At 34.8% G+C, this 14609-nt stretch overlaps 2 protein-coding genes and 4 non-coding genes across 6 annotated transcripts in view; all 6 read left to right on the top strand.

The window, feature by feature from the left end:
• The first annotated feature begins 285 nt into the window (after positions 1–285).
• glod4 (glyoxalase domain containing 4) lies at positions 286–5715 on the top strand. The gene is made up of 9 exons (XM_028464521.1): positions 286–460; positions 613–662; positions 1594–1714; positions 2560–2704; positions 3652–3785; positions 4852–4938; positions 5038–5151; positions 5232–5318; positions 5392–5715. The coding sequence occupies exons 1-9, from the start codon at positions 371–373 to the stop codon at positions 5455–5457; spliced, it is 894 nt and encodes a 297-aa protein (XP_028320322.1). The 5' UTR covers positions 286–370; the 3' UTR covers positions 5458–5715.
• A 929-nt stretch (positions 5716–6644) lies between these two features.
• The window catches only part of LOC114474296 (protein KIAA0100-like), a 35558-nt gene continuing 27593 nt past the window's right edge, over positions 6645–14609 (top strand). The window contains exon 1 of the mRNA XM_028464492.1: positions 6645–6717. The gene's annotated coding sequence lies outside the window, so the exon portion shown is untranslated. The remainder of the gene's footprint in view (positions 6718–14609) is intronic.
• Positions 7981–8171, top strand: LOC114475096 (U2 spliceosomal RNA). Its single transcript, XR_003675427.1, has one exon. It is a non-coding gene; the product is annotated as a U2 spliceosomal RNA (small nuclear RNA).
• Positions 9428–9591, top strand: LOC114475089 (U1 spliceosomal RNA). Its single transcript, XR_003675422.1, has one exon. It is a non-coding gene; the product is annotated as a U1 spliceosomal RNA (small nuclear RNA).
• LOC114475097 (U2 spliceosomal RNA) lies at positions 11421–11611 on the top strand. The gene has a single exon (XR_003675428.1). It is a non-coding gene; the product is annotated as a U2 spliceosomal RNA (small nuclear RNA).
• On the top strand, positions 13584–13774 carry LOC114475095 (U2 spliceosomal RNA). The gene has a single exon (XR_003675426.1). It is a non-coding gene; the product is annotated as a U2 spliceosomal RNA (small nuclear RNA).

Genomic DNA, 14609 nt, shown 5'->3' with positions numbered 1-14609 from the left:
GCACGTCTTACTTTTACTGTTTTTATTTCATTTTATTTTATTTTTTATCTTATCACTCGCGCAAAGATACTTGGGATATATTTTGAATGGGCGATACCAATAGGCAGGGGAACAGGGGTGAGTGTTGTTGTCTTCTTATTATTTAATCATATAAAACTACTTAATAATTATAATGTTAATATGTATCATTGTAATCTAATTTTCTCATCAAACTGTAGCTAGAAGCTCTGTGTATGATTGTAAAGCTTTGTTTCTCATGATACGGTCTATGATGTGTCCTTGAGTGAGTACCGAGCACATCGATCGTAATATTCAGGAAATCTAGTCGAACCCCGAGCGCTCTGCACATCGTCTCCTACCTGTGTGAAAGATGTCTCTGAGGAGGGCTCTGCACTTTGTTTTTAAAGTCGGGGATCGGACAAAAACAGCCAAGTTCTACCGAGATGTCCTGGGAATGAAGGTTTGTGCTCGTTTGGACACATAAAAGTGGTGGTTGAATATTATCGATACAGTGTTGTTAAACAGATGTGCGCCATGTCTTCGTCTGCATGAAAATAACACATGGTAATGTAAAGTGAACTGTTTTCTAACTACAACCTCATTGTGTTGCAGATTTTACGACATGAAGAGTTTGAGCAGGGCTGCAAAGCAACGTGCAACGGGTATGAGCGTTATCTATACGCCTTTAGCTGAACTTTGCACATGTAGCATTACATTACAGCATTAGTGTCAAACTCAAGGCCCGGGGGCCAAATTCGGCCCTTTGGACCATCCAATTCGGCCCGCAAGAGAGAGCAAAATTGACAGAAAAAACGTAAATCATTGTGTAAATGAAACTCAACAATATTTGCAGGGGCTCACAGTTTTCCTCTGTGCTTATATAGCATGATGACAGTCATTTTAATGTAACTTTTTATTTTTACTGTTATGACGTAACATTTCTTTTAGCTGAATAAAAATTGGATACAAAATCAAGGAAATTTAAAGGAAAAATCCTGTTGGGACTGATTTGTTATCACTTATTGCTTTGATATTGTCGGTTTCCTCCATATTTTGTAATAAATTTAGAAATATATGTAGAAGAGCAAACTAGGCACAATAATATTGAAATTACTCGTTTTCCTGAATAAATGCTGTGGCCCACTTGAGAACAAACTGCTGCTCTCTCGTTCTGTTTTTTTTCTGATTTTCTCAGTCTTTACGACAGCAATGTGTCAAGACCTTGAGTTTCCCAGCACGGCAGGACATTGGGTGACAAGATAAAGGCACACACACCCACACTGTAACATTTGTAGCTCAACAATAGCGTATAATTAGTATCCATTCACAAAAATCTAATGATCAATTATTAGAAAGGTGAATTAAAAAGACATCCTACGTGTATCAGTGGCTGGATTACTCTGTAGGCTACTAATACGGTAATAAATCAATTTTAGTCTAGTTGATTTATATACATTTCAGAGTTTTAGGTTGTATTTGTGCTTTGATTAAAGCAGTACCAAAAATTACTAATTTGAGATTATTGTTAGGTCAGTTCATTGTTTTTTTTTGCTGATCTCAACCATGACACTTTTTTATCCCCAAACCATTTAGACCATACGATGGAAAATGGAGCAAGACGATGGTTGGCTTCGGTCCAGAGGACGATCATTTTGTCGCTGAACTCACCTATAATTATGGAGTGGGAGAATATCATCTTGGCAATGACTTTTTGGTAAGTGGGTGATTTTTAAAAAAAAAATTATTTTCGACATAACACAAACAAACAACATAAAAGAATAAAGTGGTTTAAACACATTAACATCATTAAAAAAAAGAAAAAAAAAGTCATACAATAATAAAAGCAAACCGAAGTAATGTAATAAAAAATAAAAGTAATAAAACCCAAAATGCTACATGCTGAGCACAAAACATAATTATTTTTTTGCCCAAAATGTAACAACTTGTTATTTTGGGTTTGTTATTACATTATGGGGCAGGAAAAAAAAAAAGTCCCCAGACACACATGCACATATTTACACATACACATGTGTGTTTGATTCTACTTTCTACATTGAAGCATTAAGTCCATAAAACATTGACTCTCTATGATGTGATACAATTATTACACTATCAGGGGAAACATTTTTTGCCTGTCCCATAATGTAATACCGTAACAAGTTGTTATGTTTTTGGCTCATGTTTTGGTTACATTATTGACCAGTTATTAAATTTTTTGGTTTTATTAATTTTTTTTCCATAACAATTTGGTCGTTATTACATATCAGGCTTTAATAAGTGATGCAGTGCCAGAAGCCAAAGACTGAAAATCAAAACAATTACATTGACTTTATAAATGTAACTTCATTCAGATTTTCTTTGAATATGTTACACATTATGTCCATTAGGTTACTTTCCACAATTAGAAATGAAACATTTAAAAGGAAAACACCAAACTACTTTTGTTGCCTTCACTAATAATGATTATCATAAGGTATTGTTTGTGACCTGAATGACCGCAGGGCTTATTGTATATTGTACTATTTTGCTCTCCAACTCTTTCCCATGTTGTGTCTTTAGGGACTCACTCTTCAATCAAGCCAAGCTGTAAGAAATGCCAAAAACCTTGGTTGGCCCATCACCAAGGTGGAAGAGGCGTTGTACCTGACCCATGCTCCGGGAGGTTACCCCTTTTACCTGATAGACATGGATCAGCCTACCACAGGTGACTTTAGTTCATCTAGTGAGATATATGTTTTGGTGTTCTACTCTGGTTCTTGAATACATTAAAAAAACATTTTGATCATTGTGGAAATTCATGAGAAATCCACTTTGAATTATCGATATGCAAACAGTGACACCAACTTCGTCACTATTATTATTCCCCGCCACAAAATGTGGAAGGGGGATATAGGTTTGAGCTCCGTCCGTCTGTCCAAGTTAAATGGGACAGCTTTTCTCTGAAACGTTTAAGATAGGATAACCAAATTCAGTGTGTGGCTTCAGGGTATCAATATCTTGATGGAGTTCGAAAATGAGAAGCACGCAATTATTTTTCCTGGAGTTATTGCCCTTGTGCTGTTTTTTTTACTCTGAGGTATCTTCAAAGGGGACAGCTTTTCTTAGAAACCGTTTAAGATAGGATAACCAAATTCAGTGTGTGGCTTCAGGGTATCAATACCTTGATGGAGTTTGAAAATGAGAAGCGCGCAATTATTTTTTCTGGAATTATTGCCCTTGTTCTGTTTTTTTTACTCTGTTCGAGGTATCTTCAAAGGGGACAGCATTTCTTAAAAAACGTTAAAGTAAAGTAGTTTTATATTCTGATGTGATATTTTCTTATGTATACATCTAAGTTAGATTTAGGACATTTAGGAAAAGGTTGTGAGTTATAATGAGAACCAATCTGCCGGGGGATGTTGACGACTGTTTTTTTGTTCGCATTAATATCAGGCAACTTGTATTGTTACTGCAACACATTTTTATTTTAATGTGTGGACTAAAAGTATTTGGACAAATGAATACAAACCAACTATAAATTGTCATTGAATCTTTTTATTTCAGATATGTAGTCTAAAAACAGCAGCCTGAAGCTGTTGAAACCATAGACATCAACATGTTTTAGGTTTCATTCCCATCTGAGTTCTAACTGGTTTCTACACTATTTCTCAGATCCAGTGCAAAAGGTTTGTCTGGGAGTGTCTGACCTTCAGAGGTCTGTACAGTACTGGACTACACTGGGAATGAAGGTGATGGAGAAGACTGAAGGAAAGAAGACGGTGTTAATGGGATTCACAGATCATCAAGTGAGTCAGATGAGAAAAATGTGTTTTATATGTTTTATATATTCATTGGTTGAATAGAATAGAATAGCTTTATTTGTCATTGCACATGTTACAGAGCAACAACATTTCATTTCAGTTTCATCCTAACCCATGGATGGAATAACGTAAAACATGACCCAGTTTGAAATAAAGTAGGCCGGTCAAAAAAACAAAAAAGAAAGTTATTGTTTTTTGTGAAGGAAAAAGCACAAATTCAAACCAAATCCTGAATGTTAAGCCATTGGTCAAAATTCCTTTTTGCAACTAATTTTCTGGAAATTTGCTGAATTAGCCAGAATTCTGACGGCTAATCTGTGAGAATTTTCCAGGTTTTTGAAAGCAATTGCGATTTAATATTACTGTAAATTATGTAGTTCCGCAAGCTCCATCGTATTTTATCTACAACTTGTGATCATTTACAAAAAGTGCTGTTTTTGTTGTTTTTTTTTATTTTAATCCGTAGGCAGGATTAGATGATCTGGTGGGCCAAAGTTGGCCCGCGGGCCTTGAGTTAGTGTTGCACGATTATGGCCAAAAAGGTAATCACAATTATTTTAATCCATATTGTAATCACAATTATAATCACAATTATTTTCATGTTAGGGAAAAATATGTGTTTTTATTTCACTGCTTTTAAACAAACAATATGTATACAGTTTAAAGTGCAAAATGTAGCTTTAAAATTTAATTATACCAACAACAAAAAAATTTCAAAAATAACCCATGAATTTAAAATGTACCAAAGGTTAAGTGAACAGATGGCAGAGCCCGTTTCATAAATGTAAATATTGCTGACGACTAGGTTAATTTAACTGTGGCAACCAAAATCATTATCATGATTAAAATTGGATTAATTGTGCAGCTGTACCTTGAGTTTGACATTTTTTCCCCTAAAAGTAAATGTTATAGAACTGCTTTCCTTTCTATGACAATTTCCATTGTCAGCATCAACATTATACACACAATAAACACCATTTCATGTGTCGGATAGGCTCAGGCTGTGGCAGTCCTTACATGATGGTGATTTTCTGTTTGTGTCTTTGTGTAGTGTAAACTGGAGCTTCGTGATATCAGTGGAGCAGTCGACCATGGGACAGCATTTGGAAGAATAGCTTTTTCATGCCCACGAGAACAAGTAAATTGTTGTTTTTATTTTTTTTTTTACTTATAACTTGTTAAATAAATCCCTATTAAGTCTTATGCAGGTGTGATTTATATTGTTTGTGTTGTTCAGCTGCCAGACATCGAAGCCTCCATGAAAAAAGAGAATCAGAAAATTCTGACTCCCTTGGTGAGCCTTGACACTCCTGGAAAAGCCACTGTGGAAGTGGTTATATTAGCCGACCCGGTAGGTTTCACCAACTGTATTGCTCTGCATCTGCTAACATATGTCACATTAAATATGAAGTTTAATTAAATCCTTGTCAGGACGGCCATGAGATCTGCTTTGTGGGGGACGAAGCGTTCAGGCAGCTGTCTGCTGTGGATCCCAAGGGAAACGAGCTCCTCGATAAGGTTTGGGTCTTACAATTTCCAACAGGCGTAAGATTTCCACTGTGTTTGAAATCTGTTTTCAATGCGTTTCCAGGCTATTGCTGAGGATAAAAGCGACGAGTGGTTTGCCAAACACAACAAACAGAAGGCGACTGCCTAAGAGCAAGAGAATTATACATTGAATAAACTACATCTCACATGAATCTCTCACATATCTCTAAATATCTCAATTTGCATTGAACTAGTATTTATATTTATTCTGCTATAGAGAGAAGCCATCGATTGCTGTAGCTAGGGGTGTCCCGATCCCATATTGATATCGAATATCGGTCCGATATCAGCCAGAAAACGAATATCGGATTTTATCAGACTGCATCTAAAATTTCCGTTATAGTAATTTATTTTTTTTAATTTATTTTACTCAATTGTAGAATACTGTTGATATTATGTTGAAGGTTAAAATGTTATGTAACCAATTGGTTAATAATAAATGGGTCAGTTTTTCTCATCCCTACTGTTGCTGACTATTGTTCTCTGTTTGAGTGACATCACTTGATCAAGCCTTTTCTAACATTCCACACTACAAAATAAGTAATAAAAGTATGTATGATTCGTGCTGATATCGTATCGGATCCATATCGGTAACGGCCAATACTCAAGGCTGCAATATCGGTATCGTAAGTTAAAAAGTTGTATCAGGACATCCCCAGCAGTAGCATTAATTACAAGATTAATGAATTACCCTTTAAATTGGTTGATTTTCTATTGATCACTTGTGGGTGGGTTTGTGGGGACAACGACAGTGTTAAACAGGGAGTATTAGTGTTATTGATGATTTGTGGATGTTACTCTTCAAATTAAAAAGAATAACATTACAAATATGTAAAGGTTTCATTTTTTCAGACACCTGTTTTTCAGGAAATGTACATTGATATCCTGACATTGTTTTACTGTCAACTGCCAGGCTTCTTCAGAGACCTCTGCTGAGCGCTTTGATGTTTCATTGACTTCCGCGTAATAATTCCAGTAAAGGGTCAGATTTTAGGTAGGTACATTTAGTATGGAGTCCTGAAGAAATGTCCACTGTGTCTGTGTAGGAGTGTGTGTCTTTTGAAAAATAAAATAAAAATTGTGAGAAAGGAAAAAAAAAAAAAAAAAACTGCAAATAATTTTTTTTGGTATATTTGTGTCTACTGATTTGCTTTTTGTCTGACATTTTGATATTGTTCTGTTGGAAATGTCATATCTATGGAATCCCATTCCCACCAGTAAACAATAATAAATAAATAAATAAATAACTAGGAAAATAAAAAATCCAAGTCAGAATAATTTTAACTTTTTTTTACCGGCGGGAATGTGCCTCCATATCATTTACAGAGAGGGGGAAAATATTTACTCGGAAATTGAATCACGACTGGTGGTAAGTATTACTAAATGAAAATATTTATTGTGTATGAGTTGTAACTTTTCAATAACGTGTGTTTTTAAGGCTGTGGGTAAGCTATAAGAGCACGGTGACAACTTCTGTACGACTTTTTAAACACTTAAAGGCTAACTTTAGCATAGCTAAATTTAAACTTTAGCATAGCTAAATTTAAACTTTAGCATAGCTAAAGTTAGTGTACGAGTTTCTGGAAAAGCGCTTTTCAATAAAATGTATTATTATTATTATTATTATTATAGCATCCAACAATTGTTTTAACAAAATTTGCTTGAAAAACAAAAAATGTGAGTATGTTTTAAAGCTAACTTGTTTATCTCAAAGTTAGCATGCAAGCTAACGATTAGGTTTGGACGAGCTAATGGGATATGTAAAATTCAGGCTATAGTATAGTGTTGTTTTTTTAATTATGCATTACGTTTATCATCATATTTAATCTTCTTTAACCATCTGTTAAGATTAAAATACTGAGTTTTCGTGGAAAATTTCAGTCGCTTTAAGTACAAGTGCAGGAGCTACATTTATTTGTTGTGATACCGTAATTCTAAATGTCTACTTGTTAAGAGCAAATCTTTGTTAATTTAACTGCATATTATACAATGTGAGTTGTTTCTATGTATAAGAAGTTCTCCATTCAACAAATTAGGTGTCATTGTAAGTTTTTCTCTGTTAAGTGATTACATTTTAATACATATTTAGGTCTGGACATACTTTATTTATTACACAATGAGTCAAATATTAAATATCTACAGAGACAGTTAAATGTTATTTGTTGCGTTGAGCAGCAGGATGTAGCATGGTTGGTTGTCCACTAGATGGTAGTAAAACATTACGTCACAGGCGATGGAGACTGGATAAACTACAATCCCTTAATTCGCTCAGATAAGTTATATCTGTGCATCAAAGTCCACTTTAAACCCGTATAATGTACCATCTACGTTGGTGTTTGTACTGTTTTTGTCTGGTTTTATTAACATTAGAACTGTTTTTGTAGTTGCTAGCTTCTTTGCTTTCCATTGGACTAGATTTAGTCACGTGGTCACGTCATCGCACATAAACTTGATTAAAACGTAGGTTTTTTTTTCTCACTTACCGCCAGGAGCGAATGAAATCAATGCATCCATGTTGAAGAATTACCGTATATGTGGTGTTGTGACTCGAAAGGTGAGCGTGTTAATTTTCCACCGCTAGAGTAAAGGAGGTTTACGGGAATCACTTCCCTGTTTCTGACAGTTCTCAGGTATCGCTTCTCGGCCTTTTGGCTAAGATCAAGTGTAGTATCTGTTCTTATCAGTTTAATATCTGATACGTCCCCTATCCGGGGACCATATATTAAATTGATTTATGGAACTGGGAGATGGAATAGGGGCTTGCTCCGTCCACTCCACGCATCGACCTGGTATTGCAGTACTTTCAGGAACGGTGCACCCCCTCACAGTGTAAAGAAAATATTAATAAATAATAGATTTGAAGGAAATACAGATTAGAGTAACATTATTGAATCAATTATCAATTCTTTGTTTATTATTGCTAATGATCCGCTCTTAAGTATTTAGTAAAAAAGACCATTTTAAAACGGAACTCAAAAAACTGATAGTTGTAAGGAAAATAAAGTTAATCACATCGTTATTTACACTCTGTCTCTAATCCTACAGAGTATTCAATTGGTTTGTTATTTCACAGGAGTGTAATATTATTATTTCACATCTACATTGTACATTGATTAGTGTTAAGGCCGTGATTTGTGTTTTGTATTGAATTACATCTCATTCTTGAGCCCAGTGAGTGAAGGGACAGTTTTAACTAGAATACTCTTTTATTCTGTGGCAGAATCTATAAAATTGTCCCTCATTGTGTTGTTGTGCTTTGAATTCATTATTTGGTGATTTAAGGTTTTATAATAATATGATTGTTACATAAAAGCAAAATAAACATTGTGAAAACAGTTGAACGGAATCTCTGAACAGAACAAAAACAAAATCAGTGAAGGTAGATAACATGATAGAAACAGCAGTCCATTGTCCAGACGTTGTATTAGGTGTCATAATGCAATCTAATCATCTTAAAGACTCTTATCAGTGGCTCATGATACATATATAGTAAAAATGTCACACATTCCACTAATTAAAACGTTTTTATTTTGTTCTGCTTGGGTTTTTGTTGTTTTTACCAATATAATGTGAAGGCTGTAATTAGTTCTCTACAGTTGTTTGTTACCGTTCTGACCAGCAGAGGGCAGCAGCTGGAATAGTCTGCGTGTGGAAATTAAACACCGGAAGTGGTCGTAGTTCGATCAGAAAAACATAGTTTTGGTGTCTTTTAACGTGTCTCATACGAGATATTTCTCCAATTGTATTTATGTTCCAATGTAACAACATGAAGCACATATATGAAGGTAAACCTTTGTTAAGGATGTAGAGGAACCGATAAAGCAGCTCATTGGTCCTCATGTTTGTCGTGTGTAATCACAGAAATGCATGATGGGAAACCTAAACACTTTCTTCATGTTATAACGGTTATAACTATTATTATTCGCCAATATGTCATTTAGTCGATCAGTATTGTGAATATCTGATCAGCGTTATTATTGAATTGTGATCATAGGTTAAAATAAAACTTGTAGCTGTTTGATCGTGAATCTCTTGTGTCTGTCGGTGAATGACGTCCCTGAGTTCTCCGTGTACAACTCATACTTACCTGGCAGGGGAGACACTTTGATCATGAAGGAGGTTCACCTAGGGCGAGGCTTAGCCATTGCACTGCGGCTACGCTGACCTTTACGAATTCCCCAAATGTGGGAATCTCGACTGCATAATTTGTGGTAGTGGGGGACTGCGTTCGCGCTCTCCCCTGATCATTATGTTAAGACAATATGAAAGAAATAAAGTGTCATGATACATTGTACAATAGTAATATAATCATAACAGCCAACGTTGACTAATGATGATTTGAAGCACATAGCAGGTTAATTGCAGATGTTATTTACACTATATAGATTATGCTTTTGTTGAAACACTTTTATTTGTCCATAATGGATTCACTATAACTAGTAGACTACATATAAAAAAGTATTCAGAATTTCAGAGGAACGGTACCATATATGATTAACTGGAAGGTAAATATTATTTTAACCATATTGTTCTTTTTTTTCTCATTGTAATTATCTTAAAATAGAAATGACTATTTATTTTGTATTAATCATTGTAATAATCCAATCACCTTTTTCTTTTTTTTTTTCTTTTTTTAACATGCACTTTTTAATGTTTATTGTGTAATTCCTACTTAGAAGCGGTAATTACAAAAACTCCACAGGATGTTGTTAATAGTTGGATGTCTTCTATTTGTTTGTTTATTTATTATTTTTTGTTGTAATTTTCGTCATGTGAATATTACCATTACATGTAAGTTTGTGTTATTTATATTTGTTTTCTGTGGTATTTAAGTGTCAGATTTTATGCAGGTACATTTAGCTCTTGGAGTCCTGATGCTGCTTCTAAACGTCCACTCTGTTTATGTTAGAATGTGCGTTTTTTTTTTAATTTTTAATTATTAAACATAATATGAAAATGTTGATATTGTTCTGTTGGAAATGTCAATATTATTTACAGGGGGTAAATCATATTACTACCGGTAGTAAGTATTATTATAAATTACAAAATGTATTGTTTAAAAAATATGTGCTTATCTGAAAAAATCAGCGTGTCTGAATGTTTTTTAAAACGAAGTCAGCATGCAAGCTAAGGGAACAGGTTAGGTTGAGCTAATGAAAAATGTGAAATTTAGCCTCATTCGTGTTGTTTTATTCAGTTATATATATTATATTATCATATCTATCATATTTTTCTGACCATCTGTTAATAATAAAAATACTCTGTATACCTTTGAGTTTTCTTGCAAATTTTCAGTTGCTTTAAACACAAGGACAGGAGCTACGCTTAATTGTTGTGATACCGTAATTCTAAATGCCAACTTTTTATTGACACATCATTGTTAGTTTAACTTTAACATACTGCATATTATACAATGTGAGTTGTTTATATGTATGAGTTTTATCAGAAGTTCTCTATTCACCCAATTAGTGGTTATTAAGAGTTTATCTCTGTTTAGTGATTGCATTTTTATAAATTTATAGGTCTGAACATTACTCATATATCCAGTTAGTCAAATATTTTAGATCTCTACAGACAAACTGTGATTTTTACTTTTTAATTCATCTGTTGGAGCAGCAGGATGTAGCATGGTTGGTTGTCCACTAGATGGAGATAAAACATTACGTCACAGGCGATGGGGACTGGATAAACTACAATCCCTTAATTCGCTCAGATAAGTTATATCTGTGCATCAAAGTCCACTTTAAACCCGTATAATGTACCATCTACGTTGGTGTTTGTACTGTTTCTGTCTGGTTTTATTAACACGAGAACTGTTTTTGTAGCTGCTAGCTTCTTTGCCTTCCATTGGACTAGATTTAGTCACGTGGTCACGTCATCTCACATAAACTTGATTAAAACGTAGGTTTTTTTTCTCACTTACCGCCAGGGGAAAATTAACTCAATACATCAATGTTGAAGAATTACCGTATATGTGGTGTTGTGACTCGAAAGGTGATCGTGTTAATTTTCTACCGCTAGAGTAAAGGAGGTTTACGGGAATCACTTCCCTGTTTCTGACAGTTCTCAGGTATCGCTTCTCGGCCTTTTGGCTAAGATCAAGTGTAGTATCTGTTCTTATCAGTTTAATATCTGATACGTCTCCTATCCGGGGACCATATATTAAATTGATTTTTAGAACTGGGAGATGGAATAGGGGCTTGCTCCGTCCACTCCACGCATCGACCTGGTATTACAGTACTTCCAGGAACGGTGCACCCCCTCACAGTGTAAAGAAAATATTAATAAATAATAGATTTGAAGGAAATACAGATTAGAGTAACATTATTGAATCAGTCATCAAATCTTTGTTTATTATTGCTAATGATCCGCTCTTAAGTATTTTATACTTAAGTATTTATTTCTTTTCTCACTTACCGCCAGGTAGTGTTGTGGTGGTTAAGACCGGTCTTGGTCTCGAGACCAAATTTTAAAGGTCTTGGTCTTGTCTCGGACTCGGGATTTTCCGTCAAGACCGTTCGAGACCAGCACTAATTCCTGCTATTTTTAAACTTTTTTATAATGTGATAATAACACGGAGAAGAACGGGATAAACAATCCTTTATTAATTATTTCTTCCACCCTGTATAATGACCACAACCTTCCTTAATGTGACTGAGTGACGTGTGTGACACTCATACGTGTGTGGCTACGGTGTCAGTTTGGACCGCGGAGCGCAAGGGAGATATAAACTAATCACCGGTAAAAATCCCAGTAAAACTCCAGAAAACAATCACCAGTAATAAATATTATCTCCCTGGTAAAGACAGTAGCTGTAATAACTGGTAAAATGATAAACTGATGATATTACAGCCTGTGAAGGCTGGATAGGGGACGCACTTACTCTGCTTCTGGGTCCTAGTGCCAGCCGTGCGGTGAAGCCTGTTCCGTTTACCGTGTTTACTGAGGTCCGTGTGTGTTTAATAAGTCTGTGTGTGTTTAATAAGTCTGTGTGTGTTTAGTAAGTCTGTGTGTGTTTAATAAGTCCGTGTGTCCGTGTGAAAGTCTGCATGTCTATGCCTCTGTCCATCCACTCTTTTCATTATATCCATGTCTTTTAAGGCTTTTATTACATAGTGTCAGCTGTACTCCGAGCCGCCGCCATCTTGGTTTATGTCGTCTCCAGCGCATCATCGCCGCAGAGTTGCACGAGCATAGAATGAGTCAAATAACTGTAAAGAGGTCTTATATTAGTCTATTATCTTTTTAAAGTGGTGTTTTTTGTGGCTTTAGACTCCAATTACATTTATCTATATAATATGTTCCCCACAATATAAACAGGTTCACAATATAATTATTTTTTATAGTCTCTGTTTCCACTGTATCCAGAATAATAATAATAATTCTCAACAAGAACTATTGATTGATTTGTCACATGACTGTTCCAGTGGTTGTTTTATTTAGTTTCACATCTACCTGTAGCTCTTTGTTTTTTACACTGATGACAACTTGTTTGTAGTTTTATTTCAGAAAGTTTCACTTTTACAGTTACAGTTGGAAACCTTTGTTAATTGAATATCCTAGTTACATTACAGCAACCAAATTAAACTAAGTGAATTAATAAAAATAACCTGTGTAAAGGCTTTTTCAAACTAAAAAAATATCTTGTGAACTCTGTGACCTGTTGACCTGCACAACTCAAAGAATCAGAATCGAGAATCATTATTTCTTGGCAGAAATGCTTTTAAACACTTGCTGTACATTCAGCTGACATAAAAATCTTGTTTTCAAATATGTAGAATAATCGTGAATTTATCAGTAGCAGTAGTAGTTTTAATACTTTAGTTAATTTTTTGCAGGCACCTTTTTTGTCTGTCAAATGTATTTAAAATAAACTAAAATTAAAGAGAGAATGTTATTTAACTGTTGAACCTTGCCATAATTTTATTTATTTATATATTTTTTTTAAATTGAAAAAAAATGTTTACGGTCTTGGTCTTGGTCTTGGTCTCGGCTTGTCTCGGTCTTGGTCTTGACTCGGTCTCGGCTCCCGAAAGTCTTGGTCTTGTCTTGGTCTCGGATAGTGTGGTCTTGAACACAACACTACCGCCAGGGGCGAATGAACTCAATACAGCCATGTTGAAGAATTACCGTATATGTGGTGTTGTGACTCGAAAGGTGATCGTGTTAATTTTCCACCGCTAGAGTAAAGGAGGTTTACGGGAATCACTTCCCTATTTCTGACAGTTCTCAGGTATCGCTTCTCGGCCTTTTGGCTAAGATCAAGTGTAGTATCTGTTCTTATCAGTTTAATATCTGATACGTCCCCTATCTGGGGATCATATATTAAATTGATTTTTGGAACTGGGAGATGGAATAGGGGCTTGCTTCGTCCACTCCACGCATCGACCTGGTATTGCAGTACTTCCAGGAATGGTGCACCCCCTCACAGTGTAAAGAAAATATTAATAAGTACATAATGAACAAAATATAGACCAGAATGATATTATCTATTTTCTATATATAGTGAAAAATACTGTTTAAAATAAAACTCAGAAAACTGATAGTTGTCCGGAAAATAAACTTAATCACATCATTATTTATACTTTGTCCCTTTTCCTTCAAAGTACTCATTTATTCTACTCTGTATACTTTTGAGTTTTCTTGCAAATTATCAGTTGCTTTAAGTACATGGGCAGGACCCACTGAGCAATAGACGGATATTAGACGTCTAGTTATTTTTTCTAGACCTAATTTCACCCGTCTAGATTCCGTCTGTTTTTAGATAGAATTTAGACATTGCATCGTTTATTTAAAAAAAAAAAACAACAACTGTAAGGTGCATAACTGATCTCCATATACGGAACTAAAATAATTATGATAGCCATTGAGCAATATACAGTATAGTATAGATATAGCTGAAATCTCTACTGCATTTCAACATCTAGATATAAACTGAATCTAGACAATTGAATTGAATCTATTATTCAATAGTTATTTATTTAAAATAATAACTGCACGTTGCAGAACTGATTTCTAGCCAAAAATTTCTAGTTTGGTAATTTCTATGATTTTGAGACCTAATTTTACGTACCTACCAATTTTTTTTTATCGTTCAAATTTGGCTCGGTGGTCACTGACACATGTTTCTGTGGTGTAAACAAACTCATAACACAAATAATTTCTGCTTTACACAGACTTTAAAGACTCTTATCAGTGGCTCATGATACATATATACTAAATGTCACACAGACTGGCTGAACTGATTACACAATACAATAA

Source organism: Gouania willdenowi, chromosome 13, assembly GCF_900634775.1.
Source record: "Gouania willdenowi chromosome 13, fGouWil2.1, whole genome shotgun sequence".
NCBI lineage: Eukaryota > Metazoa > Chordata > Actinopteri > Blenniiformes > Gobiesocidae > Gouania > Gouania willdenowi.
Note: the sequence above shows the minus strand (reverse complement) of the source record. Positions and strands in the feature narration are given on the sequence as shown.

What these genes read in the sequence shown, in the direction of transcription:
- glod4 (XM_028464521.1), top strand. Translation starts at nt 371, where the DNA reads ATGTCTCTGAGGAGGGCTCTGCACTTTGTTTTTAAAGTCGGGGATCGG. An exon ending in TGGTTATATTAGCCGACCCG is followed by an intron (nt 5,152 to 5,231) that starts GTAGGTTTCACC and finishes AATCCTTGTCAG; the next exon opens with GACGGCCATGAGATCTGCTT. An exon ending in GAAACGAGCTCCTCGATAAG is followed by an intron (nt 5,319 to 5,391) that starts GTTTGGGTCTTA and finishes ATGCGTTTCCAG; the next exon opens with GCTATTGCTGAGGATAAAAG.